The sequence below is a fragment of the Triturus cristatus genome, chromosome 7, assembly GCF_964204655.1.
Source record: "Triturus cristatus chromosome 7, aTriCri1.1, whole genome shotgun sequence".
NCBI classification, from domain to species: Eukaryota; Metazoa; Chordata; class Amphibia; order Caudata; family Salamandridae; genus Triturus; species Triturus cristatus.
The window spans coordinates 22,216,816-22,244,061 of NC_140590.1; the positions used below are offsets into that span (position 1 = coordinate 22,216,816).

Consider the following 27,246-nt stretch of genomic DNA (forward strand, 5'->3'; position numbering starts at 1 on the left):
GCTGAAAAGTCCAACTTGAAAGACTCTCTTAATGTTGGTTTGGGCCTTGTCAAGGGATGTAAAGGTGCCTACCTATTTGGACACATCCTTAATGAGCCTACCCCAAAGAGGAGACCCTCAGCTAAGGGTCCTGCCTCCGTGGAGGCGAGTTCCATCAGGTTGGAATCCATTCTCATCAGTAAGGACTTGTGCCTTCCGGTGGAGACAGCGCAGTTGACGTTCCTTAGAAAACAGTTAGCACTCTGAGTTCGGTCCGCTAAAATGGCAAGATCCACAGGCGAACCCATGTCTTTAGCAGTGAGAGCTATCACTAGGATTTTTGTAAGCGGGACAGCTAAATATAATAGTTTGCACATTCGATACCCTTTTTCGGGCCCACAGCAAATTTCTTTAGGAAGTCCAACATGTTAGGTCAATGTCTGGGGTTTCAGCTACTTTGTCAGGAATGTCAGGACGGGGACATGCAGCCCGGAAGCGGCTGCAAACCTCTTTATCAAAACTCTTACCCACATTCTCATGGAGATACTCTGGAACTTCAGGGGCGGGAGCCCAGTTGGAGGATCAGGGATGGATGATGTCCCGGGGATAAAAATCAAATGGGGTAGAGATTTGTACGGTAGAGATGGAAGACTTAACTCTGGGTGATTTTTTGCACTTCCTTTTATGGAGGAGAATTATGGTCTGAAGAATCAGTATCAGTGTTGGTGTCTTTGTCCACCTTGTGCTTCGGAGGCGCACTTGATGAAGCAGAAGGGGCTAAATACTCATGGTCCTGTGAAGGAGTTTGAGGGAGGTTGGCTAAACCCTGAGCGTGAGGCCATGTAGATGACTTGTGTCGCGTATCAATGGGGAGACCTGAAAGCCTACCAGACCAGGGTTAGTAGTTCAGTACAATAACAAAATGGTCAGGTAGTATGCAACAATTTTAGATATATACAGAGTCATTCACATCCAAAATACCAGGTTTTCAAAAAAATGATAAATCAGCGATTTATTATGCTATTGTTGTAAATCACATCAGTACTCATCAACTGGTACTTAGGGGCAGATTTATAACGGACTTGCGCCACTTTTACGCTGCCGTTGCGTCACTTTTGTGACGCAGCGGCGGCGTAAACCCTGCGCCATGTTGAGCCCCATTTACAACGTGACGCATCTAGGGAGATGCGTCACGTTGTAAAGCTTGCGCCACATGTGGGCGTACCTGCACAGGGGGGGGGGCGTTCCGGCGCAGGAACGCCTCCGAAAAGTGGCTGAGTGACATCTACAAGATTTCACTCAGTCACTTTTCCGGCCATGCTGCGTCAAAACCCTGCGCCTGCTTGAACCAGGCGTAAGGATTGACGCAGCATTGAAACGATAGGGCACCCCCGAGCCTTGCTGGAGCTGCGTCGCGCTTGCGACGCAACTCCAGCAATGCGCCAACCTTCCGCCATCAGATGCGTCACGCATCTGTTTATCCTTGCGCCACGATGCGCTGCATTGTAAATGCGGCGCATCTATTGTGGCGCAAAGGTAAACTTTCGTGACGCATCTTCCCTGGCGCATCCATGCTGATTTGCAGGGATGCGCCAGGGAACATAAATCTGCCCCTTAGTATTTATACAAATATTTACACATTATGGTGCTCAGGATAGAAGAGAGGGGAAAGGAGTGTTTGTGATCATTGTGGGTTTGTGAGGGTAGTGGACACGGACAGAATGGTGTGACATATATACATCACATTAACATTGTGATAAAGATCCGGCCTAATGAATACGTCAGTTGTTCCACGTAATATACATAGCTCAACCTGGACATTGTTAGTTTTATACAATTGTCCTAGCTTGTAATCTTATGGGTATTTGTCGACGTTTCGACCCCTATAACTAGAACAAGGTGAGTCCAGTCTTAGGTTGGGGTCTTCATCAGGACTGTGGTAGAGCACCTAGAGAACTCAAGACCTGGCTTTTCGAGCAGTAACAGACCCCTCCCCCCCAGCGCCTTGAGACCCTAGCGGGTGAGTAGCACGCTATATAAATTGTTGATTGATTGATTGATTGATTGATGTGTTAGGGTGGTGATATGGTTAACTGATAAAGGATGTGATAAGAATCTGTAAGATCAATTACCTATTCATGCTTCCAGCTAATGACTTTTTGCTGGGCGAAGTAGAGAAAGTGGGCTCGAACGAGCTCCTGTATGAAGAGAGAGGTGGATGTCAGTGAACAGCCCAGGGTTACAGCATACTATAAACTCCTGGCGGTCTCAAATGAAATTTACTTGTATGCTGAACGGCCTTGCATGCACGTGGCGTTAGAGGAGTGGCAGGTCATCCAATCTCTGTCATCTCAAGAATAAATCTGTGTGGCCTTTGTTGCCCTGTCTAAAGGGCCTGGTAAAGAACCTGAACTTTCTGGCGTTTGTAAACCATGTCTCTCCAACTGCGCAGTAATCGGTTTCAGAGCAGCCGCCAAAGCCTGGTTGGCAGTATTGGGGATGGACAACTAAATGGCCCTGTTGGCCGATTGCAGGATTGAGGCATCTAGTGCATCCACCAATTTGTCCTCCAAGTAGGGCCCTTGCAACTACTTATAATAGTCACACTCATCCTCTTCAAAAGTGGCTCATTCCTCTATTCTGAGGTGATAAGTGGTAACTATCACTGAGAAGCCAAGTCTATTCCAGAGGAATCAGTCAGGGGGAGCCAGCCCTCAGTGCCACAAAAGTAGACAGAAATGAGCTCCTCAGCAAAGCTGTAGCAGAATTATTACAGCCCAGTGGTTTACGGCGTCAAGAGGCAAATATATGAGCCTGCATACAGCGTAGGGCCAAGGTCTGGTTAATACAGCCAGTGGACAGCATCACACCATGCTGCAGGCTAGTTAGCAGTGTGGAATCCGGCGTTAAAAGATCACCCAACAAGGAGGCAAGGAGGAAAAAGACATTGCGTAGCCCAAAAGGAGCCCAAATACAGCCCAATTAGGCTATGCGCCTGTGGCTCTTTGTCACATGAAAAGACACCCACTGCCCCATGAGGGAAGGCTGTGACAATAGAGCTGTGAGGGCCACCGGCTAAGCAGGCGCGCGTCTGGCTCCAGCAGACTAAGACACCCACTGGCCCGATGAGGGAAGGCTGACAAAATAGAGCGGTGAAGGCCACCGGTAAAGCAGGCGCGCGTCTGACTCCAGCAGACTAAGACACCCACTGGCCCGATGAGGGAAGGCTATGACAATAGAGCGGTGAAGGCCACCGGCTAAGCAGGTGCGCGTCTGGCTCCAGCAGACTAAGACACCCACTAGCCCGATGAGGGAAGGCTGACACAATAGAGCGGTGAAGGCCACCGGCTAAGCAGGCGCGAGTCTGGCTCCTGCAGACTAAGACACCCACTGGCCCGATGAGGGATGGCTGACACAATAGAGCAGTGAAGGACACCGGCTAAGCAGGCGCGAGTCTGGCTCCTGCAGACTAAGACACCCACTCGCCCGATGAGGGATGGCTGACACAATACAGCAGTGAAGGCCACCGGTTAAGCAGCCGCGTGTCTGGCTTCAGCAGACTAAGACACCCAGTGGCCCGATGAGGGAAGGCTGACAAAATAGAGCGGTGAAGGTCACCTGCTAAGCAAGCGTGCCTCTGGCTCCAGGAGACTAAGACACCCAGTGGCCCGATGAGGGAAGGCTGACAAAATAGAGCGGTGAAGGTCACCGGCTAAGCAGGCGCGCGTCTGGCTCCAGCAGACTAAGACACCCACTGGCCCGATGAGGGAAGGCTGACAAAATAGAGCGGTGAAGGCCACCGGTAAAGCAGGCGCGCGTCTGACTCCAGCAGACTAAGACACCCACTGGCCCGATGAGGGAAGGCTATGACAATAGAGCGGTGAAGGCCACCGGCTAAGCAGGTGCGCGTCTGGCTCCAGCAGACTAAGACACCCACTAGCCCGATGAGGGAAGGCTGACACAATAGAGCGGTGAAGGCCACCGGCTAAGCAGGCGCGAGTCTGGCTCCTGCAGACTAAGACACCCACTGGCCCGATGAGGGATGGCTGACACAATAGAGCAGTGAAGGACACCGGCTAAGCAGGCGCGAGTCTGGCTCCTGCAGACTAAGACACCCACTGGCCCGATGAGGGATGGCTGACACAATACAGCAGTGAAGGCCACCGGTTAAGCAGCCGCGTGTCTGGCTTCAGCAGACTAAGACACTGTAACGCCCTGAACGTCTCAGGATCGTTTAACAGACACGATAATGAGGACGCAACCACTTGTGAAGGGTTAGTTATTTTAATGAAGGCAAAAACAATACAACGAATAAACAAAAGTTATAGTCACTGGAATCCTCCAGGCTAAGTACGTTACCAGCCCACAGCACGGATGGTCCTAACCGTCCTCTGCATATACGCCGATCCCGGCGTATGCCAACAGAGGGCAGAAATGAAATGGCCGACAATGCCAATCGGTAGGCTGTGAGGGGCACGACGAGTTTTGGGGAGAATCGAGGATTCAGGGAAACACCCAGCCGGGGTCTCTACCTGAAGGGAGCAGCCGCTCAACCTCTTCCTCCGACTGCACCGGGACGCGGAGTCACCTCCTGGTGATGCGTCACCGATACCCCAATCAAAAGCAAGAAGACTGAACCGAGAGCAGCCGCTCGATCGATCCTGTGGACTTCCGAGTCTGTAACGCGGCGAACACCTCCTGGTGTGCGTTACAGCTGGCAGTCCCTGTATCTCTGGTCGGGCTGGGAGTTACGACTCCAACCAGCAAAAGCGCCACTGCGCTTTGACTCAGCCGAGTCAAAAAGCCAAGCTCAATGGTTGACCGGTAGAGCTTCCGGGTCCTTCACAGGTGACGATGGGGCAAGACACGGCCCAGGGAGTAACGACTCGACCTACCTCCGTTCTTGCCTTACTGGAGCACCACTCCGGAACACTGCTCTTCACGAAGCAGGTACGTCGGTGTAAACACAATATCCGACAGCCTTGTACCTCCCGGTTCCTCCCTTTATAGGGCGTGTTTTCCTTGAGTTATGTAACAGCTCTCCTGTTTACATAAGGGCGTGTTTTCCCTTGAGTTATGTAACAGCTCTCCTGTTTACATAAGGGCGTGTTTTCCCTTGAGTTATGTAACAGCTCTCCTGTTTACATAAGGGCGTGTTTTCCTTGAGTTATGTAACAGCTCTCCTGTTTACATAACCTCTCAACCGCTAAGCATCCTGGGAGATGTAGTCCGTTTACGCTGGTTACCGTTTTCCTCCCCTCGCATGACAGGAATTCTTGACAGTACATCCTCCCTCTCAGCGGCTCCCCACGGGTCCAGCGCTGGCAGGAAAACGCCGATGGAACAAGGAGACCAAGCGCGGAGCATGAACCCCTTCAGCCGGTTCCCATGATTGCTCCTCCGGGCCATAGCCTTTCCACGCAACCAGGTACCACAGCTTCCCCCTGCGCCATTTGGACGCCCGTATGCCCGACACTTCATACTCCGCCTCCGACTCCACGCATACCGGCCTAGGTGTCCCAGACGGCTTGGAGGGTGCTGGTTTGAGCAATGATACATGAAAGACAGGGTGTATCCGCAATGACTGGGGCAAGCACACCTTCACGTTCACGGGACCCATACACTTGGTAATGCGATAGGGGCCCATGTACTTGGGATGGAACACACTGTTCTTTCGAAACCTCATGTTTCTTGTGGATATCCAGACGTAGTCTCCAGTGCGGTACAGTGGCCCGGGCCTTCTCTTCCTGTCGGCCGCAGCCTTGTATCGTCTCTTGGCCTCTATTAGGACAGCCCTTGAGCGCATCAACGTGTCTTTTATGTGTGCCACCCTGTCCGCTGTGGCGGGAATCCTGTCCTCTCTGAACGGATGTAGAAATGGCAAGAACCTGGGATGTTGGCCATAGTTGCTATAGAACGGAGATGACTGTGTGGAGCTGTGAGTGGCGTTGTTATAGGCTATCTCTGCAACCCATAGCAAGTCGACCCATTCTTCCCTGCCCTGGTCCACAAAACATCGCAGATACTGTTTGAGCGTTTGGTTCAGGCGCTCGGTTTGGCCGTCCGTTTGAGGGTGGTAGCTGGTGGACAGGGCGGTCTTAACATGCAGCGCAGTGCACCAAGTCTTCCAGAATTGCGCAGTAAACTGCGACCCCCGGTCCGACACGATCACCCCAGGTAATCCATGCAGTCGTACCACATTCTTTAGGAGTAGTGACGCCAATTCCCCGGCCGTAGGGACTCTCTTGCAGGGGATGAAGTGCCCCATTTTCGTCAAGTAATCCACCACCACCAGTATTGCCGTCATCCCCTGGTCTACCGGTAGGCCCACCACGAAGTCCAGTGATATGCTATCCCATGGTCTATCCGGGGTCGGAAGTGGATGTAAGAGCCCTTGGGTTCGGCCATGGTCGGCCTTCATGATAGCACACGTAGGACACTCCTGTCCCCACCTCCTGACATCCACTCTCATGGTTGGCCACCAGAAATGCCGTCCCATGCTAGCCACCGTTTTTTCAAAGCCCAAATGACCTGCGCATGGAGAGTCATGGCACCAGATGAATGCTTGTTTCCTTAGCCTAGGCGTGGGTATCAACAGGCACCTGCCCTTCAGGGGTATCCCGTCCTTCAGCTGCCATTCTCTGTGACTGAGGAGCCACCTCCGCCATGCGAATGACCTGATCCCTCTCTTTATTCCCCTCAGGAAAGTATCCGGTTGGATAACCCCCAATACCATCCTCGGGGAAATGATGGAACGCTCGGTCGCAGGCAACTGTTCCTTAACTGCAGATTGACGGGACAGGGCGTCCGCCTTCCGGTTTTCCGTCCCCGGCCGATATGTGATGCGGAAGTTGAACCCCGCAAAGAAGATCATCCACCGCAGCTGCCTGGGAGAAAGGTGTCTTGTGGCCGTCATGAACTGTAGATTCCGATGGTCCGTGTACACCGATACCACATGTCTTGCCCCCATCAACCAATGCCTCCATTCGGTGAAGGCGTCCTTGATTGCGAGAAGCTCCTTCTCCGCAATATGGTAGTTGCGTTCGGCGTCGTTGAGTTTGCGGGACATGTACGCAACGGGATGAAGCACCCCTGTGTCGTGGTTGCGTTGGGACAAGATAGCCCCCAGCGCCACATCCGAAGCGTCCGCTTCCACCACGTAGGGGAGATCCGGATCGGGGTGAGCCAACACCGGCGCCTTACCAAAGGCGCTTTTCAGGGCCTCAAAGGCTGTGTTCGCTTCAGGGGACCAGACAAACTCCTTGGACTTCCTCAGTAGCTGTGTGATTGGGGCCACCAATCCTGAAAATCCATCTATAAACCGCCTGTAAAAGTTGGCGAAGCCAATGAAACTTTGGACGTCCTTCACGCTTTGGGGCACCGGCCATTCTTTCACCGCCTTGATCTTTCGTTCTGCCATCTCCTGTCCCTCTGGACTCAGCATCACTCCGAGGAATTCCACGGACGTGACGTGGAAGTCACACTTGCTGAGTTTACAAAACAGCTTGTTTTCCCTCAGCTTTTGGAGCACAGCATTGACGTGGTGTACGTGCTCCTCCACACTGGACGAGTAGATGAGGATGTCGTCGATATATACGACCACGTAGATATCCAACTCCTCTCTGAATACCTCATTCAAAAAGTACTGAAAGGCTGCCGGGGCGTTGCACAGACCGAACGGCATGACGAGGTACTCAAAAAGGCCGAACCTGGTCTTAAAGGCGGTCTTCCACTCGTCTCCGTCCCTCATGCGCACCAGATGGTATGCCCCTTTCAAATCCAACTTGGTGTAGATACGAGCTTTCTTGACCTGTTCCAGCAGTACACTGATGAGAGGCAAGGGGTACCGATTCTTTATGGTTATCGCATTCAATGCCCTAAAGTCCACACAGGCTCTCAGCTCCCCATTAGCTTTCGGGATGAAGAAGAGTGGCGAGGCGGCCGGAGACTTGGACGGGCGGATGAATCCTAGCTTGAGGAGTTTATCCAGGTACCCCCGGAGATGCACGTTTTCAGGCTCCGTCAGGGCATACAGCCTGCCGCTGGGAACGCTGGCCCCTGGCACCAGGTCGATCTGGCAGTCAAACTGTCTATGTGGTGGTAGCACTTCCGCCTTCACCTCATCAAATACATCCTCAAAACTGTGATAAGCCTGGGGGAGAGCCACATCTTTTTCTGCCGCTGTAGCCACCGTCTGACTCCCGCTCTCATCTGCGTCAAGGGATTCCGTTCTTTTTCCACAATGCAGGATGCAATACGGTGACGTCATTTCGACGCGATGTGTTGGCCAATCAACAGAGGGGTTGTGTTTCTGTAGCCACGGCAATCCCAATATGACGCCATATTGGGGCGCTCGGATGATGTTAAAATCGATTTGTTCCAAATGGTTCCTCCCATATCTCATCGGAAGGACCCCCGTGTGCTGCCCGATGGGCCCCGTCACCAATCGCCTTCCGTCTACAGCATAGACGTCTTCGGGTACAGCTTTGGGAAGAAGAACTAGCCCTAGCCTGCATGCCTCGTTGTGGTCCATAAACATGCCAGTGGCCCCTGAATCCACCATGGCCACAACGGGTATCCACTGGTCATGCACTCCCACGTGCACCGTGAGAAACAGGTGTCGGTGTCCCTTAGTGACCGAGTTGGAGAGTGAAGGGATGGATGAGTGACTCCGAGATGCCCCTTCTTTGGTCTGGGAGTCCTCTAGTTTTCCGCCGGTATGTCCACCACGGCTGTTACTGACCGGTTGGCCCGATAACGTGACGTCTTCGGTTTGGCAGGGCATTCACGTACGTAGTGGCCTTTTTTGCCACAATATAGGCACAATCCTTGTTTACGGCGTGACTCTTTCTCCGTGGCTGTGAGGCTCGCTCGTATTGCGCCGATGTCCATGGGTTCTCCCTTGGATGCGGTGGAAGTTTCAGGACTTCCCACCGTCACATAGGATGGAAGGGATTTTCCTTTTCTCCCATGATCCCCTTTTCTTTCACTCAGCCTATGTTCCAGCCGTAATACCAGGTTGATAAGGCCCTCACATGTCTTGGGTTGAGGGTCAATATGAGCCACGGCGTCTTTGAGCTCATCGCACAGCCCGTGATGGAAGAGCGCCATCTGTTTAGCAACAGGCCACTTGGTTTCCGCAACTAGCCGTCGGAACGCGTTGAGATACTGCACCAGGTCGTTGGATCCCTGTCTCAACTCAAGCATTTCACGGTCCGCCGTGTACGAGTCAGCCCTTCTGTCGAATACCTTCAGGAATTCCTCGCGAAAAGCACCCCAATCACATAAGATGGGGTCGTCCCTGCTCACCAGAGGTACGGCCCATTGTGCCGCGTTTCCAGCCAAATAGGAAATAAGGAAAGCCACACGAGCCTGACTCGTGGGGAACGCCTTTGGTTTGCACGATAAATGTAGCGCCACTTGTGTGAGGAATACCTGCACTGTGTTAGGATCCCCACTGTACCTCTCTGGTGTTGCCAAGGGGATGGCTACCGGCATTTCCACTACTACCGCAGGGGTCTGGTTCGTGAGGGAGGTGCTGGGCGTGAGCGGGTCCAATTGGATAGCATCCAGTCTGGCTTTTACATCGGCTGTTTCTTGCCTAGAGGCAGCCACTTCAACTTGCACGGTCGCTAAAGCAGCCAGCACATCATCAAGTGTTGCCATGTCTGTTATCGACCGGGAGACAGTTAGTGTTATTACGGTCGGATATTTTGTAACGCCCTGAACGTCTCAGGATCGTTTAACAGACACGATAATGAGGACGCAACCACTTGTGAAGGGTTAGTTATTTTAATGAAGGCAAAAACAATACAACGAATAAACAAAAGTTATAGTCACTGGAATCCTCCAGACTAAGTACGTTACCAGCCCACAGCACGGATGGTCCTAACCGTCCTCTGCATATACGCCGATCCCGGCGTATGCCAACAGAGGGCAGAAATGAAATGGCCGACAATGCCAATCGGTAGGCTGTGAGGGGCACGACGAGTTTTGGGGAGAATCGAGGAGTCAGGGAAACACCCAGCCGGGGTCTCTACCTGAAGGGAGCAGCCGCTCAACCTCTTCCTCCGACTGCACCGGGACGCGGAGTCACCTCCTGGTGATGCGTCACCGATACCCCAATCAAAAGCAAGAAGACTGAACCGAGAGCAGCCGCTCGATCGATCCTGTGGACTTCCGAGTCTGTAACGCGGCGAACACCTCCTGGTGTGCGTTACAGCTGGCAGTCCCTGTATCTCTGGTCGGGCTGGGAGTTACGACTCCAACCAGCAAAAGCGCCACTGCGCTTTGACTCAGCCGAGTCAAAAAGCCAAGCTCAATGGTTGACCGGTAGAGCTTCCGGGTCCTTCACAGGTGACGATGGGGCAAGACACGGCCCAGGGAGTAACGACTCGACCTACCTCCGTTCTTGCCTTACTGGAGCACCACTCCGGAACACTGCTCTTCACGAAGCAGGTACGTCGGTGTAAACACAATATCCGACAGCCTTGTACCTCCCGGTTCCTCCCTTTATAGGGCGTGTTTTCCTTGAGTTATGTAACAGCTCTCCTGTTTACATAAGGGCGTGTTTTCCTTGAGTTATGTAACAGCTCTCCTGTTTACATAACCTCTCAACCGCTAAGCATCCTGGGAGATGTAGTCCGTTTACGCTGGTTACCGTTTTCCTCCCCTCGCATGACAGGAATTCTTGACAGACACCCAGTGGCCCGATGAGGGAAGGCTGACAAAATAGAGCGGTGAAGGCCACCGGTTAAGCAGGCGCGCATCTGGCTCCAGCAGACTGACACCCACTGGCTGGATGAGGGAAGGCTGTGACAATAAAGCGGTGAATGCCAGCAGTTAAGCAGGCGCACGGTCCGGCTCCAGCAGACTGACACCCACTGGCCCGATGAGGGAAGGCTGTGACAATAGAGCGGTGAAGGCCACTGGTTATGCAGGCGCGCGTCTGGCTCCAGCAGACTGACACCCACTGGCCCGATGAGGGAAGGCTGACACCATAGAGCGGTGAAGGCCACCGGTTAAGCAGGCGCGGGTCTGGCTCCAGCAGACTGACACCCACTGGCCTGATGAGGGAAGGCTGACACAATAGAGCGGTGAAGGCCACCGGTTAAGCAGGCGCGCGTATGGCTCCAGCAGACTAAGACACCCACTGGCCCGATGAGGGAAGGCTGTGACAATAGAGCGGTGAAGGCCACCGGTTAAGCAGGCGCGCGTATGGCTCCAGCAGACTAAGACACCCACTGGCCCGATGAGGGAAGGCTGTGACAATAGAGCGGTGAAGGCCACCGGTTAAGCAGGCGCACGTCTGGCTCCAGCAGACTAAGACACCCACTGGCCTGATGAGGGAAGGCTGACACAATAGAGCGGTGAAGGCCACCGGTTAAGCAGGCGCGAGTATGGCTCCAGTAGACTAAGACACCCACTGGCCCAATGAGGGAAGGCTGTGACAATAGAGCGGTGAAGGCCACCAGTTAAGCAGGCACACGTCTGGCTCCAGCAGACTGACACCCACTGGCCTGATGAGGGAAGGCTGACACAATAGAGCGGTGAAGGCCAGCGGTTAAGCAGGCGCGCGTATGGCTCCAGCAGACTAAGACACCCACTGGTCCGATGAGGGAAGGCTGTGATAATAGAGCGGTGAAGGCCACCGGTTAAGCAGGCGCGCGTATGGCTCCAGCAGACTAAGACACCCAGTGGCCCGATGAGGGAAGGCTGTGACAATAGAGCGGTGAAGGCCACCGGTTAAGCAGGCGCGCGTATGGCTCCAGCAGACTAAGACACCCACTGGCCCGATGAGGGAAGTCTGTGACAATAGAGCGGTGAAGGCCACCGGTTAAGCAGGCGCGCGTATGGCTCCAGCAGACTAAGACACCCACTGGCCCGAGGAGGGAAAGCTGACAAAATTGAGCGGTGAAGGCCACCAGTAAAGCAGGCGCGCGTCTGGCTCCAGCAGACTAAGACACCCACTGGCCCGATGAGGGAAGGCTATGACAATAGAGCGGTGAAGGCCACCGGTTAAGCAGGCGCGAGTCTGGCTCCAGCAGACTAAGACACCCACTGGCCCGATGAGGGAAGGCTGACACAATAGAGCGGTGAAGGCCACCGGCTAAGCAGGCGCGAGTCTGGCTCCAGCAGACTAAGACACCCACTGGCCCGATGAGGGAAGGCTATGACAATAGAGCGGTGAAGGCCACCCGCTAAGCAGGTGCGCATCTGGCTCCAGCAGACTAAGACTCCCACTGGCCCGATGAGGGAAGGCTGTGACAATAGAGCGGTGAAGGCCACCGGTTAAGCAGGCTCACGGTCCGGCTCCAGCAGACTGACACCCACTGGCCCGATGAGGGAAGGCTGTGACAATAGAGCGGTGAAGGCCACCGGTTAAGCAGGCGCGGGTCTGGCTCCAGCAGACTGACACCCACTGGCCTGATGAGGGAAGGCTGACACAATAGAGCGGTGAAGGCCACCGGTTAAGCAGGCGCGCGTATGGCTCCAGCAGACTAAGACACCCACTGGTCCGATGAGGGAAGGATGTGACAATAGAGCGGTGAAGGCCACCGGTTAAGCAGGCGCGCGTATGGCTCCAGCAGACTAAGACACCCACTGGCCCGATGAGGGAAGGCTGTGACAATAGAGCGGTGAAGGCCACCGGTTAAGCAGGCGCGGGTCTGGCTCCAGCAGACTGACACCCACTGGCCTGATGAGGGAAGGCTGACACAATAGAGCGGTGAAGGCCACCGGTTAAGCAGGCGTGCGTATGGCTCCAGCAGACTAAGACACCCACTGGCCCGATGAGGGAAGGCTGTGACAATAGAGCGGTGAAGGCCACCGGTTAAGCAGGCGCGCGTATGGCTCCAGCAGACTAAGACACCCACTGGCCCGATGAGGGAAGGCTGTGACAATAGAGCGGTGAAGGCCACCGGTTAAGCAGGCGCGGGTCTGGCTCCAGCAGACTGACACCCACTGGCCTGATGAGGGAAGGCTGACACAATAGAGCGGTGAAGGCCACCGGTTAAGCAGGCGTGCGTATGGCTCCAGCAGACTAAGACACCCACTGGCCCGATGAGGGAAGGCTGTGACAATAGAGCGGTGAAGGCCACCGGTTAAGCAGGCGCGCGTATGGCTCCAGCAGACTAAGACACCCACTGGCCCGATGAGGGGAGGCTGACAAAATTGAGCGGTGAAGGCCACCGGTAAAGCAGGCGCGCATATGGCTCCAGCAGACTAAGACACCCACTGGCCCGATGAGGGAAGGCTATGACAATAGAGCGGTGAAGGCCACCGGCTAAGCAGGTGCGCGTCTGGCTCCAGCAGACTAAGACACCCACTAGCCTGATGAGGGAAGGCTGACACAATAGAGCGGTGAAGGACACCGGCTAAGCAGGCGCGAGTCTGGCTCCAGCAGACTAAGACTCCCACTGGCCCGATGAGGGATGGCTGACACAATAGAGCAGTGAAGGCCACCGGTTAAGCAGCCCCGTGTCTGGCTCCAGCAGACTAAGACACCCAGTGGCCCGATGAGGGAAGGCTGACAAAATAGAGCGGTGAAGGTCACCGGCTAAGCAGGCGCGCGTCTGGTTCCAGGAGACTAAGACACCCACTGGCCCAAAGAGGGAAGGCTGTGACAATAGAGCGGTGAAGGCCACCGGTTAAGCAGGCTCGCGGTCCGGCTCCAGCAGACTGACACCCACTGGCCCGATGAGGGAAGGCTGTGACAATAGAGCGGTGAAGGCCACTGGTTATGCAGGCACGCGTCTGGGTCCAGCAGACTGACACCCACTGGCCCGATGAGGGAAGGCTGACACCATAGAGCGGTGAAGGCCACCGGTTAAGCAGGCGCGGGTCTGGCTCCAGCAGACTGACACCCACTGGCCTGATGAGGGAAGGCTGACACAATAGAGCGGTGAAGGCCACCGGTTAAGCAGGCGTGCGTATGGCTCCAGCAGACTAAGACACCCACTGGCCCGATGAGGGAAGGCTGTGACAATAGAGCGGTGAAGGCCACCGGTTAAGCAGGCGCACGTCTGGCTCCAGCAGACTAAGACACCCACTGGCCCAATGAAGGAAGGCTGTGACAATAGAGCGGTGAAGGCCACCGGCTAAGCAGGCGCGCGTCTGGCTCCAGCAGACTAAGACACCCACTGGACCGATGAGGGAAGGCTGTGACAATAGGGCGGTGAAGGCCACCGGTTAAGCAGGCGCGCGTCTGGCTTCAGCAGACTAAGACACCCACTGGTCCGATGAGGGAAGGCTGTGACAATAGAGCGGTGAAAGCCACCAGTTAAGCAGGCACACGTCTGGCTCCAGCAGACTGACACCCACTGGCCTGATGAGGGAAGGCTGACACAATAGAGCGGTGAAGGCCACCGGTTAAGCAGGCGCGCGTATGGCTCCAGCAGACTAAGACACGCACTGGCCCGATGAGGGAAGGCTGTGAGAATAGAGCGGTGAAGGCCACCGGTTAAGCAGGCGCGCGTATGGCTCCAGTAGACTGACACCCACTGGACCAATGAGGGAAGGCTGTGACAATAGAGCGGTGAAGGCCACCGGTTAAGCAGGCACACGTCTGGCTCCAGCAGACTAAGACACCCACTGGCCCGATGAGGGAAGGCGGTGACAATAGAGCGGTGAAGGCCACCGGCTAAGCAGGCGCGCGTCTGGCTCCAGCAGACTGACACCCCCTGGACCGATGAGGGAAGGATGTGACAATAGAGCGGTGAAGGCCACCGGTTAAGCAGGCGCGCGTCTGGCTCCAGCAGACTGACACCCACTGGCCAGATGAGGGAAGGCTGTGACAATAGAGCGGTGAAGGCCACCGGCTAAGCAGGCACGCGTCTGGCTCCAGCAGACTGACACCCACTGGACCGATAAGGGAAGGCTGTGACAATAGAGCGGCGAAGGCCACCGGTTAAGCAGGCGCGCGTCTGGCTCCAGCAGACTGACACCCACTGGCCCGATGAGGGAAGGCTGTGACAATAGAGCGGTGAAAGCCACCAGTTAAACAGGCACACGTCTGGCTCCAGCAGACTAAGACACCCACTTGCCCGAAGAGGGAAGGCTGACACAATAGAGCAGTGAAGGCCACTGGTTAAGCAGGCACACGTCTGGCTCCAGCAGACGAAGACACCCAACTGGCCTGATGAGGGAAGGCTGACACAATAGAGCAGTGAAGGCCACCGGTTAAGCAGCCGCGTGTCTGGCTCCAGCAGACTAAGACACCCACTGGCCCGATGAGGGAAGGCTGACACCGGGTAAGCAGGAGCGCGTCTGGCTCCAGCAGACTAAGACACTGGCGGGCCCGAGGAGTTTGGCTCTGTAGTGAGAACTGGAAGAGCATCAAAGGCCGCTTGGCACAGAGGAAAGTGCGCACTCCAATCAAACAGACAAGCAGCGTTGCTGCAACGCACCCGATAGAAACAATCAGCCCGCTACGCGGATGGCACGGTCAGCGATCACTGTTCAAGTAGTTCGGAATAACAATCATGTACACACAGTACACAAGCAATGAGCGTATAAGAAATCAAACAGGCAATGACAAGGAATGTGAGGCACTTAACTCGACTGCGAGCAGCAAAGAAAGAGGCTTGCGTTATGTAAATGGGTCTTACTTATATGGACTAAGAGACTGTGAATGGTGAACAGACAGCATTTGGGAAATGTAGTTTGCAAGCTGTTTAAAAGTTTTTCGTTGGCTTCTGTAATTTTGCCAGTAAAGAAAGAGAAGCAATAATCCGAAGCCTCCAGTCCTGTAATAGAAGGTGTATGTTGTTTGATTTGTGGTGTATGTCGACATGAACTAGAAAACTATAGACTGAGAACTAGAAGGAAGGCACTTGCACTTTGTGGAGCTGCGACCCACAGATGACCCCTTCCTGTCTTGTTCCAGCTGAGAAGACGTCAGACCCCAGTGTAATGCAGGTTCCTGCACACCATTATGAGACCGTCGTTGAAGTAAGCTGTCCACAGTCTCAGGTGAGTGCCCTGCTGGGCAAGCGTTCAGCATGAAAAATGTACCCTCCAAACTTATGAGTTTGCTTTTCTCTATCCAATTAGTGGAATGTTTCTTTAGAAGGTCAGAACCTTGTCTAGACACTCCCTGTTTATTTGCCAAAGGGACTGAATGTGAATTAACACTGCTTTCTCTTTCACAGACTCAAACCCCAAGTGTGGATTCTCCATACCTGGTAAGAGGCATGTCGGCAGCTGTGCGCAGCGCGGTAGACCATGTGGTGGCCCCTAGTCTCCTAGTATCTCTTAAGATACTAACCTGTGGAATACATGGAACTCACTCATAGGTTATTGGCTTTCAGGCCTCCTTTTTTTTTTTTTTAAAGAAAATTTATTGTTTTCATACAAATTACAACAAAAGGACACGGAATCAGATCGTACACCCATCGTAGTGGGCAAAACACCATACACAATCAACATTTCTCCAAGTAGACCTGGATCGAGTCTCCTGAGGCCATCCGTATCAGCCACCCTCCCCTTCTCTCCTTCAGCTTCTCTAGTCATCTGAGTCAGAGGACTCCTCATCAGAAAGAGGCGGCGGATCACATATGTTGCCCCTATATTTGTTCCATGCTCCCCACACTCTGACCCACTTTCGAGGACAACCCCGCCTAATAAACACGTAACGCTCAGCAAACATAGCCACATCCATTTCCTTTTTCCACATCGAGAGCAGTGGTGTATCCGCCGCTCCCCACTTTTGAGCTATGATCCGTTTAGCCATCATGTTCCCGAGCGTCACCCAGCCCTGCGCCTGGCGATTAAGATCCGTGGGCTCCCACACATTTAGCAGACATCGTTTGGGGTCAGGCAGTAGTGACACCCCACACACCTGCGACATCGTTCGCAGCACTCGCTTCCAGAAGAGTTGAAGAACCGGACAGTCCCAGAGCAGGTGATAGAAGGTTCCCTCCTCCCCGCAACCCCGCAGGCAGAAGGGATGTGGTGCTCTGCCCAGTCTGTGCAATAGGCTCCTGGTGAAATATGAGCGATGTAGAATACGAAGTTGCACCAGACGCAGCCGCGAGGGTATACCCGCCTCGCGCGGTGACGCCAGCGCCTCCCGCCAATCTGGGTCATCAAAATCACCGACCTCGTCGGCCCATTTCTCCCGCAGGCCCCCCATAGGGTCCGGCAAATTGTTGACCAATTTGCGGTATGTGAAAGATGTGGCTCGCTTAGGCTTATATTCGGTCAACAGCCTGTCTTCTAGCGGAGATGCCTCTGGAACCTGCACACCTGGGGTTAACTGTGCCGTCAGGGCGTGTTTCATCTGTAAATATCGGAACCATTCCGAGGGAGCCAGCTCATACTGTTGTTGCAAGCGAGCGAACTGCACCACCTCCCCTTTGTGCCACACGTCGCCTATCACCGAGATCCCGATAGCGTCCCACGCGGCAAAGCCCTTGCTGTCCCTAAGTCGTCCCAGTCGCTTCGTGTCCCAGAGAGGCGTGAGCTGCGTCAGGACTCCACGCCACCCCAGCCTGGCCTGTGCCGCATGCCAGATAGACACAGTGTGACGCAGAGGGCCAATCAGCTGCGGGGCCAGCCGGGCATAATATAGTGGGGACAGCATACCCCTTTCGCCCAGTATATCCCTATCTGCCTTAAACGCTGGATCCGATTGCGGCGCATGGAGCCACTGGTTAATCACCTTGAGCTGCGCCGCCCAATAATACAGCTGGATATCTGGGATAGCAATTCCCCCATCGTACCACCCACAGACCAGCTTCGCCTGTGCAATGCGTGCTGGTTTGTTGCCCCAGAGTAAGTTAGAGACTTGTGCTGCAACCGCTCGGAAATAGGCCGGCGGCACCGGATAAGGAGTATTTTCCAACACATAGAGAAACCTCGGTAGGGCCATCATTTTAAAGAGCGCCGCCCTCCCCACCAGGGTCAAGGGCAGCGTTCCCCAGTGCCGCACATCCTGCCGGAGGCGGTCCAGTTGAGGGCTTAAATTGTGCCTGTGAAATTCCATCGGATCCGAGGCAACGTGTATCCCGAGGTATTTGAATGACCCCTTCGCCACCTGTAACTGGCAGCCCTCTGGCAGTCGAGGGGTGGGGCCCCTCAGCACCATGAGGACCGACTTCGACCAGTTGATCGTATAGCCGGATGCCCGGCCAAACACCTCGCAAATATTAAGTAATGTAAGGATGGACCGCCTCGGAGATGACAAGTAAAGCAGTATGTCATCCGCGTATAGGGAGACGCGGTCCTCCCAATTCTCCGACCATCGAAGGCCTCTCATCATAGGCTCCCAGCGTATCCATGTCGCGAGGGGCTCGAGTACGAGGGCGAAAAGCAGCGGCGAGAGCGGGCAGCCCTGTCGCGTACCTCGCCCCAGGGGGAAATCCTCCAACATGTGCCCGTTGGCCGCGACATGGGCCAGTGGCTTAGTGTACAGGAGGCGGATCCAGGCACAAAATTTCGGCCCAAACCCCAGATGAGATAATACTGCGAAGAGAAAGGGCCACTCCACCATATCGAATGCCATACGGGCATCAAGGGAGAGAATGACAGCGGGTTCCTGAATTCGGTCCATCCGGGCCAGCACGCTATGTAAGCGCCTCAGATTGTGGGAGGTACTCCTCCCGGGCATAAAGCCCGACTGGTCCGGGTGCACTATGTCTGTTAAGTGCGGCGTGAGTCGGAGGGCCAGCAGTTTCGCAAGGATCTTGGCCTCTGCATTAAGCAGGGAGATGGGGCGATAGGAGGCGCAGTGGTCCGCCTGTTTACCCGGCTTTGGCAGTACCACGATGGTGGCCGTTCGCTGGTCTGCGGGAAGTTCCCCCATCTCCAGGCTGTGTTTGTACATATTCAGCAAATGTGGGGTAAGCATCTCGGGCAGTCGTTGATACAGCTCAATCGGGATGCCATTAGGACCCATTGCCTTGCCAGGTTGTAATACCGCAATAGCCACCTGCAGCTCCTCGACTGTAAGATCGGCCTCTAAAGACTCCCTAGCTTCAGGGGAGAGCTTAGGCATCTGTAGGTCACTAATGTATGTCAGCGCCACCTCCACCGACATGGAGGAGCTAGAGGAATATACACCACGAAAATGCCCCGCCAGGATGCGCACTATTTCTCGTGGGTCCGACGTTGTCGACCCCTCGGCCGTGGCCAGCCGCGCGATCCATCGGGCTCCGCTGTCTCGCCTGTCCAACCACGCCAGTAGCCTGCCGGTTTTATCGCCGACATCGTAGACCGTGTGCCGTGAGGCCTCAAGTCGCTGTTTGACACGGTCTGCCAGGTGTTCCCTGTGTTTTACCTGAGCCACTCGCAGGTCATGGGAGGCTTCACGGGAGGGGGTTTCGGCTTGACGAGCTTCCGCAGCCCGGAGCTCAAGCTCCAGCGTCTGCAACTCAGACGTTTGCATGCGTTTATGTCCTGTGATGGCAGCCATCGCCTGGCCCCGCAGCACCGTTTTGTACGCCTCCCAAAGAATTGTGGGAGAGTCGACCGAAGCGGCGTTCTCGTGGAAGTAGAGCTTCGACTCCTGTGTGATGGATTTACTAATCTTCGAGAGACGCAGATAGCTGGGGCGTATCGGGTAAACGCGGCGGCGCATCAGGTGGGAACTGTGGTAGTGCAGAAGGATCGGGGAATGGTTAGAGATGCCCCTGGGTCGAATTTCAATACGTTCAACGTTGTGGAGGCATCCGGGGGAGCCCAGAAAATGATCAATGCGGGTTAGACTGTTGTGCACCCCGGAGTGGAATGTATAGGAGCGTGTCTCTGGGTGGTGCCAGCGCCAAAGATCTGTGAACCCTAGCACCGCCACGAAGCCCGCAAGTCGCGTTGCGCCGCTGCCCTGCGCCCGAGGCGGGGACCGGTCAATGTGATCATGCATCACCGCATTGAAGTCTCCCCCAAGCAGCACCTCTCCCCCCGGCAGGGTAAGGAGAAATTCGCTAAGTGCCGGGAACGCCGTGGTATGCAACCCAGGAGGGATGTAAACCGACACTACATTATACAGGTGCCCTTCCCATTGTATGTGAGCCGCGGCAAACCGCCCGGCTCCGTCCGTTTGTATACCAAGCACTATTATTTGGGACTGTTTGCGCAGCCAGATGCCAACCCCTCGGGACCCAGAAGTAAACTCAGAGTGGACCACCATCTTATATCCCCATCTGTCCAACGCTTTAGTAGCCGTGCCGGTGAGATGGGTCTCCTGGAGCAAGACCAGCGCCGGGGCGCACCGTTTAATACTATGCAAGACCAGGCCTCGTTTGATTTTGTCTCCTAACCCCCGTACATTCCAGGTCAATAAAGAGAGGGGCTGCACCGGGGTCAAGTCAGTGTCGGGGGCTATTGGATTAAGTAAATCTGGCTTCATGGCGGGTGGGAGAGGAGATAAAGCAATAGGCGGATATAGCATAGTGTGACCCAGGGTGTGTGTACGACATGTGTGTGATGTAAGTCAGAAGGCCGTGTCCTACCAAACCAGAACCAAGAAACAAAACCAAAGAACATACCCCGTCCCCCCACCCCCCTCCCTGCCTCCCTGCCACACGGACTCAGAACTGCCCGCCACCCCAACTCAGCAGAGTGCTCAGTCCCTTGAACCCCAAACAGTACTTGCGCTTTTTAGGGGACGTGGAGTCCGAGGGGGACCAGGACATCCCCCGTCCCCAGGTCCATCGTTCATATCGTAAACCATTCAGTATGCGGACATTACATCAACATCAGTTCCCAGCGGGTAGTCTGGAACTACAGTTCGGTCAGGATGCGAGCCGCCGCATCAACCCGCGGGTTCCTCCTCAACCTCTGCAAGGCTCTGTTCATGTCCAGTAGGATCGACCTCACTCCCGGGACGCCTTGTCCCTCGACTCGAGCGCCCCGTGCCACCAGCTCGGCGCCACCCCTCCAACCAGTCATGAGCTTCCTCCGGTGTGTCGAAGAAGAAAGTCTTGCCCTCCGCCGCCACCCGGAGACGCCCCGGGAAGAGCATTGCATAGGGAAGTTCACGAGCCCGCAGTTTCTTCTTGACCTCCACAAAGCTCCGCCGCTGCGCCGCCACCGCAGCCGTATAGTCTGGAAAGAAGGATACTGTGGAGTTTTGAAGCCGAATCGGCGGTGCCACCCGCGCCGCCTGTAGAATGGCATCCCTGTCTCTAAAATTAAACAGGCGGGCCAGGACAGGCCTCGGGGGCGCCCCAACCTTCGGACGCCCCCCCGGTACCCTATGTGCGCGCTCCACTGAGAAGAATGTCGAGAGGCCCCGGGGTTGCAACTTAGATTTAATCAGTTCTTCTACATAAAGGTCCATGGCCGGGTGCCCCTCACTTTCGGGAATCCCAATAATGCGCACGTTGTTGCGGCGAGAGCGCCCTTCTTGGTCGTCCAGCCGGGCCGCCATGCGTTTGTTCTCTGATTCCAACTGCGACACTCTCTGTAAGAGGCCTTTGGAGTCCTTCGCCAAAGTCTCCGTTGCCTGCTCCACCTCCGCTACCCTGGCAGACATTTTCTGGAAGTCTGCGCGGAGCAGGGATACGTCCGTTGAGATTGACCCCACTGTGGATTGTACCTGCGTTAAGGCCAGCATGATGTCCTCCAGCGTCACCTTCGGCGTGTCGGTGGCCGTCGCCATCTTCCCGGTGGGGCCGCCGCGGTCCGGCACCTCGGAGTCCTTGGTGTAGGCGAACTTAGCAAGTTTGCCTTGATGGTGCCCCTTGGTTCCTTTCCCGCTCATGGCGTTAATGCCACCCCCCAAATGTCACTCCTGCCGAGCAGCGGGGGAGCGATGCGTCGGGGGCCCCCCAGGCCGAGCCCGAACCCTCCAGGCAGCCCAGGGAGCGATCCCCGTCCCAGGTCGTCCCCGAGAGGGGGGGGGGCCGGCACAGAGCAGCAGGGGCGGCCTCGCGTCCCAGCGGGGGCCCGGTACAGGTCCGGATCGTCGACTCCGGTGCAGCTCAGGCCCGAGGCCCGGTCGCAGCGCGCTCCAGCGCAAGCCAGGCCCACCGGAGGGATAGTGGATTCCGGCGCCTCTCGCAGTCCCTTTGTCACGGGCCGATGGGGGTCGTCCAGCGCTCGCCTCACTCCTGCCTCGGCCACCCCAGGCGTCGCCAGTATTAACTGTGGGCGTCCAGCCTCCGCCACCGCCGCAATGCAGATCCGCTCGGGCGCGCCCCACCCAGGGTCGCCCCGTCACTCGAGGCCCCGGTCGCGCACGCTGCGGCAGGCCGCAAAGGTCCGGGCCCTGCCGATTCCGTCGTAGACGTCCGAGGGACCCCGGAGTTGGACCGGGGTGCAACGCTGTATGTCCGCTGCACGATTTTGGACCTTAGGGAGCGGAGCAGTGCCCGGATAAGTGACGGATGAGAGGGGGAGTCGATCGTTCCCCAGGAGCCCAACTAGGCTGCGGCCATCTTGCTTGGCTGCAGGCCACGCACCCCAGGCCTCCTTTTAAGTCTTTCATTTCAGTAGTATTTTCACAGTACCTTGAAACAAGACACCTTGGGTAGCTTGAAGTGAAGTGAAAACAGAAGTCGCGCATGAACAATACAAGAGAAACACTGGGACACTCTGAGGTAGATGCAGCGAGTCTTGTTTCAGCGTGAATCCAACAGCTGGAGACACAACCTAGTGTGTGCTCAGGTTCAGCCATTCTCCACTAAGACACAGAAAATACAACACCACATGTCCATGCTCAGAACAAACACAAGGCGCTAGAACCGAAGACGAGCAGGGCAGGGTTTTATTTATTTTATTTATTTATAACGTTTTGTATAGTGCAAAGATGACCCTAGTGGGTATCAGAGCACTTTACATGATGAGAAGTGGAGTAACAATTAATTGGCCTGGTAAACAAGAAACACATGTGTGAGAGACAAACATCTGAAAGTAAAAATAGGAAAAAGGTTTTGTTGAGTCTTCTTCAGGGCTGCAGTAGAGAGCACTAGGGGACAACCAGGAGAGAACACCATCTTTACAATTACGAACAATTCTTGTTTCTCTTCCAGAAATTAAAACATGGAGATCGAGCCATCTACGAGCAGCTGTCGAGGTAAAGTGTACAAGTAGCTATGGGCAGTCGTGTCCGATACCTTAGTAGGGCGTCCTTGCCACATTGACAAACACTCAGCTTTTGCTGCCTGACCTTGATGGTCTGTCCACAGGGCCCTGATTGGCTGCATCAGACCTCTTTCTCAGTGGCTCCTGGGGCAATGCCATTGGCCAGGTGCACTGCCACTCCTCATGCACATTACCATGGGGACTGGGGGTACATTGAATTTGATGGTGTCGGAGGATTTGCTGTACGGGATTAATGACTCTACTTACAATGATGTGAAGATCTGAATTAATGATTTTGCCTAACTGGAATATATAATTTATTCATGCTCCATTGGAGCTATAGAGTAGGTGTGCGTGGCCCTCCCTACATTGGGTGATTACTTGATGTACATTGAGCCTTTGATTAAGTGCTTTGAGCAGTGATTGGTAAGTCAGTGTGCTGGATCAGTCTATCTTCAGACAAACCAGAATCAGTGATGGAGCGCTTGTGATCTATCAGTGGAATGGTCTGCGTATCTTCGGACAGGTCAAAAGTGGTGAGGGAATGGTTGGGAGCTGTCTGGGGATGGTGCGTTGTTTCTTCTGACAGGTCAAAAGTGGTGAGGGAATGGTTGGGACTGTCAGGGGATGGTCCGTGTGTCTTCTAGCACGTCAAAAGTGGTGAGGGAATGGTTGAGAACTGTCATGGGATGGTCCGTGTGTCTTCTAGCACGTCAAAAGTGGTGAGGGAATGGTTGGGAACTGTCATGGGATGGTCCGTGTCTCTTCTAGCAGGTGAAAAGTGGTGAGGGTATGGTTGGGTACTGTCATGGGATGGTCTGTGTGTCTTCTAGCAGGTCAAAAGTGGTGAGGGTATGGTTGGGTACTGTCATGGGATGGTCCATGTGTCTTCTAGCAGGTCAAAAGTGGTGAGGGAATGGTTGGGGCTGTCAGGGGATGGTCCGTGTGTCTTCTAGCAGGTCAAAAGTGGTGAGGGTATGGTTGGGAACTGTCATGGGATGGTCTGTGTGTCTTCTAGCAGGTCAAAAGTGGTGAGGGAATGGTTGGGGCTGTCAGGGGATGGTCCGTGTGTCTTCTAGCAGGTCAGAAATGGTGACGGGGTATTGTGAGCTGTCAGGGGATGGTCCGTGTGTCTTCTAGCAGGTCAAAAGTGGTGAGGGAATGGTTGGGAACTGTCATGGGAGGGTCCGTGTGTCTTCTAGCAGGTGAAAAGTGGTGAGGGAATGGTTGAGAACTGTCAGGGGATGGTGCGTTGTGTCTTCTGACGGGTCAGAAGTGGCAGCAGGTGGTTGTATGCTGTCTGGGGTGGTCCATGTGTCTTCTGAAAGGTCACAGGTGGTGATGGAGGGGTTGTAAGCTGTTTGGGAGTGGTCTGTGTGTCTTCTGGGAGGTCACAAGTGGCGACTGAGCAGTTGTGATCTGAAGTGGTTTGAGTCGTATTTGGTGAGTCAGCGTGCTAGAATGGGCTATCATCTGACAGACATGAATTGGTGTTAGAGCGGTTGTGATCTGTTAATGAATGGTCCATGTGTCTTTAGACAGGTCACAAGTAGTGACGGAGGGGTAGTGAGCTGTCACTGGATGGTCAATGTGTCTTCTAACAGGTCAGAAGTGGCAACACAGGGGGTTGTGATTTGTCAGGGGATTTTCTGTTGTGTCTTTTGACAGGTCAGAAGTGGTGACAGAGCTGTCAGGGGATAGCTCTGCTGGGTCTCCAGGACAGGGACCCATGTAGTCTAACTTGTGGGGTCACCTACTCAGTCTCCAGGACAGGGAACCATGTAGTCTAACTTGTGGGGTCATCAACTCAGTCTCCAGGACAGGGAACCATGTAGTATAAACTTTGGGGTCATCTACTCAGTTTCGAAGGCCAGGAAGCCCGTTAATCTTACTTGCGGGGTTACCTGCTCCGTCTCGAGTTCAGGAAGCCGTGGGGCCCGATTTACAGAATTAACTTAAGACAAAATCCTAAACGTACTACTTTTGGTATTCGCAGAATGCACTTACTACTTTTGGTATTCACAGAATGCACTTACTACTTTTGGTATTCACAGAATGGATTTACGACTACTAACTTTGCGTCCGCACTCGGGCCGGAAACTCCGGCCCGGAGGCAGAGCTTCCGGCCGGGAGGCGGGGCTTTCGGCCCAGAGGCCAAAAGTAGTAAGGGCATTCTGTGAATACCAAAAGTACTAAGTTTAGGATTTTGTCTTAAGTTAATTCTGTGAATCGGGCCCGTGGAGTCTAACTTGTGGGGTCACCTGCTCGGTCTCCAGGACAGGAAGCCATGGAGTCTAAATTGTGGGGTCACCAGCTCAGTCTCCAGGACAAGAAGCCCGGTAATCTAACTTGTAGGGTCACCTGCTCAGTCTCCAGGACAGGAAGCCATGTAGTCTAACTTGTGGGGTCACCTACTCAGTCTCCAGGACAGGGAACCATGTAGTATAACTTTTGGGGTCATCTACTCAGTTTCGAAAGCCAGGATGCCCGGTAATCTTACTTGTGGTGTCACCTGCTCCGTCTCGAGTTCAGGAAGCCGTGGAGTCTAACTTGTGGGGTCACCTGCTCGGTCTCCAGGACAGGAAGCCGTGGAGTCTAACTTGTGGGGTCACCTGCTCGGTCTCCAGGACAGGAAGCCATGGAGTCTAAATTGTGGGGTCACCAGCTCAGTCTCCAGGACAAGAAGCCCGGTAATCTAACTTGTAGGGTCACCTGCTCAGTCTCCAGGACAGGAAGCCATGTAGTCTAACTTGTGGGGATCACCTGTTCTGCCTCCAGGACAGGAAGCCATGGAGTCTAACTTGTGGGGTCACCTGCTCGGTTTCCAGGACAGGAAGCCATGGAGTCTAACTTGTGGGGTCACCTGCTCGGTCTCCAGGACAGGAAGCCATGGAGTCTAACTTATGGGGTAACCTGCTTGGTCTCCAGGACAGGAAGCCATGGAGTCTAACTTGTGGTCAGTAAGAAAAAGAGTCAAACTCAAACCAAGTCACATCTTGGAGTGGAGCTGATTTATATCGATCAAGACCAGGGCGATGGCAATCTGACTGTAAATGATATTCTAATGTCTACGCAAAGCCGTTGTGCGATGATGGTGAAGGCATGGTGAATAGTTGGTGAGTCGTTGGATGAATGTGTGTGTAGTCATGGATTTTAGGATGACATTTTGTAAAGGGGATTTATAATAATATTGAATTTCTAATATGAACATCACGGAATGAAGTTTAAGCTTTTTATATTTCTTTTAAAAAAAAGCAGCTAAGATTTCCATAATTGATGAGGGTGTTGAGAGTCTTTTAAAGATCTGGACATGATTGTCTTGCAATACAAGTGATGGGGGGTTAAGATTGATTAAGAGAAGAGTGCACCATCATGTTGTCTCAGTGTATGTTTGTCCAGCACCAAGGAAAACAACGATACCGTCCTGTGTGATATTAAATGACCCTGGTATAAGATAATAAGCGATAACGTTGAATGTTGTTTGATGAATTTGATTCTTATTTAGCTATCTCTCTGGTAGGAAATTGTTATTTGTCGCCCGTGAAGTAAACGAAAAACTGTGGCATGTTTCCATTGATAGATTTGTCCACAGCAGCAGGAAAGTTCCTCTGCATAAGTATTGTGTTTTACAGAGTGTGGGAAAATGTCAAAGATGTTAAAGTAAGAAAGGCATTTAATCAACTAAAATAAAAAAAAACAAATTAAGTCAAATTGTTAACGATGTAAACACCATTTTATCTGTCAGTCCCTACACACACCTCTGCTGCTACACCCATCTATCCACACCTGTTCACACCCTCCGTTAACTTTGTCCTCATGTTCCTGTATCCTCCCATCTTTGCCCCTTCACTCACTCATTAATTTATCTACATATACATGCACCACAATGACTCAAATACCGCCTCCCTCCTAGAGAACCTCACCAACATAGGACTATAACAACACGTCACTGCCCCTACACACACAGCAAGACACACACTCGACCCTGTCTTCACTGAAGGAAATAGCGTCTCCTACAGCGACACAACAGAACTCCTCTGGAAAGATCGCCAATTCATCCATTTCTCCCTAAAAAAACACACCATACTCAAGCATGCTCACCGCCGCCATCACAGAAGCTGGAACAAAGTCACCGAAGACCAGCTCACCTCCGCTCTCGTCAGTACCCCACCACCGACTACATCCGACGCAAACACCGCAACACTCAACCTCCACCGCTTGATCACGAACTGCGCCGACACA

The 27,246-nt window shown here is 54.0% G+C and overlaps 1 protein-coding gene across 4 annotated transcripts in view; it reads left to right on the top strand.

Moving 5' to 3' along the window:
* Positions 1-27,246, top strand: part of LOC146808711 (cell adhesion molecule CEACAM6-like) — a 344,246-nt gene that overhangs the window by 311,874 nt on the left and 5,126 nt on the right. For all 4 annotated transcript variants that reach the window (XM_085615521.1, XM_085615524.1, XM_085615520.1 and 1 more), the window contains 3 exons: positions 15,866-15,951; positions 16,131-16,163; positions 22,953-22,996. In XM_085615521.1, coding sequence (XP_085471647.1) covers positions 15,866-15,951; positions 16,131-16,163; positions 22,953-22,996 — 163 coding nt within the window. The remainder of the gene's footprint in view (positions 1-15,865; positions 15,952-16,130; positions 16,164-22,952; positions 22,997-27,246) is intronic.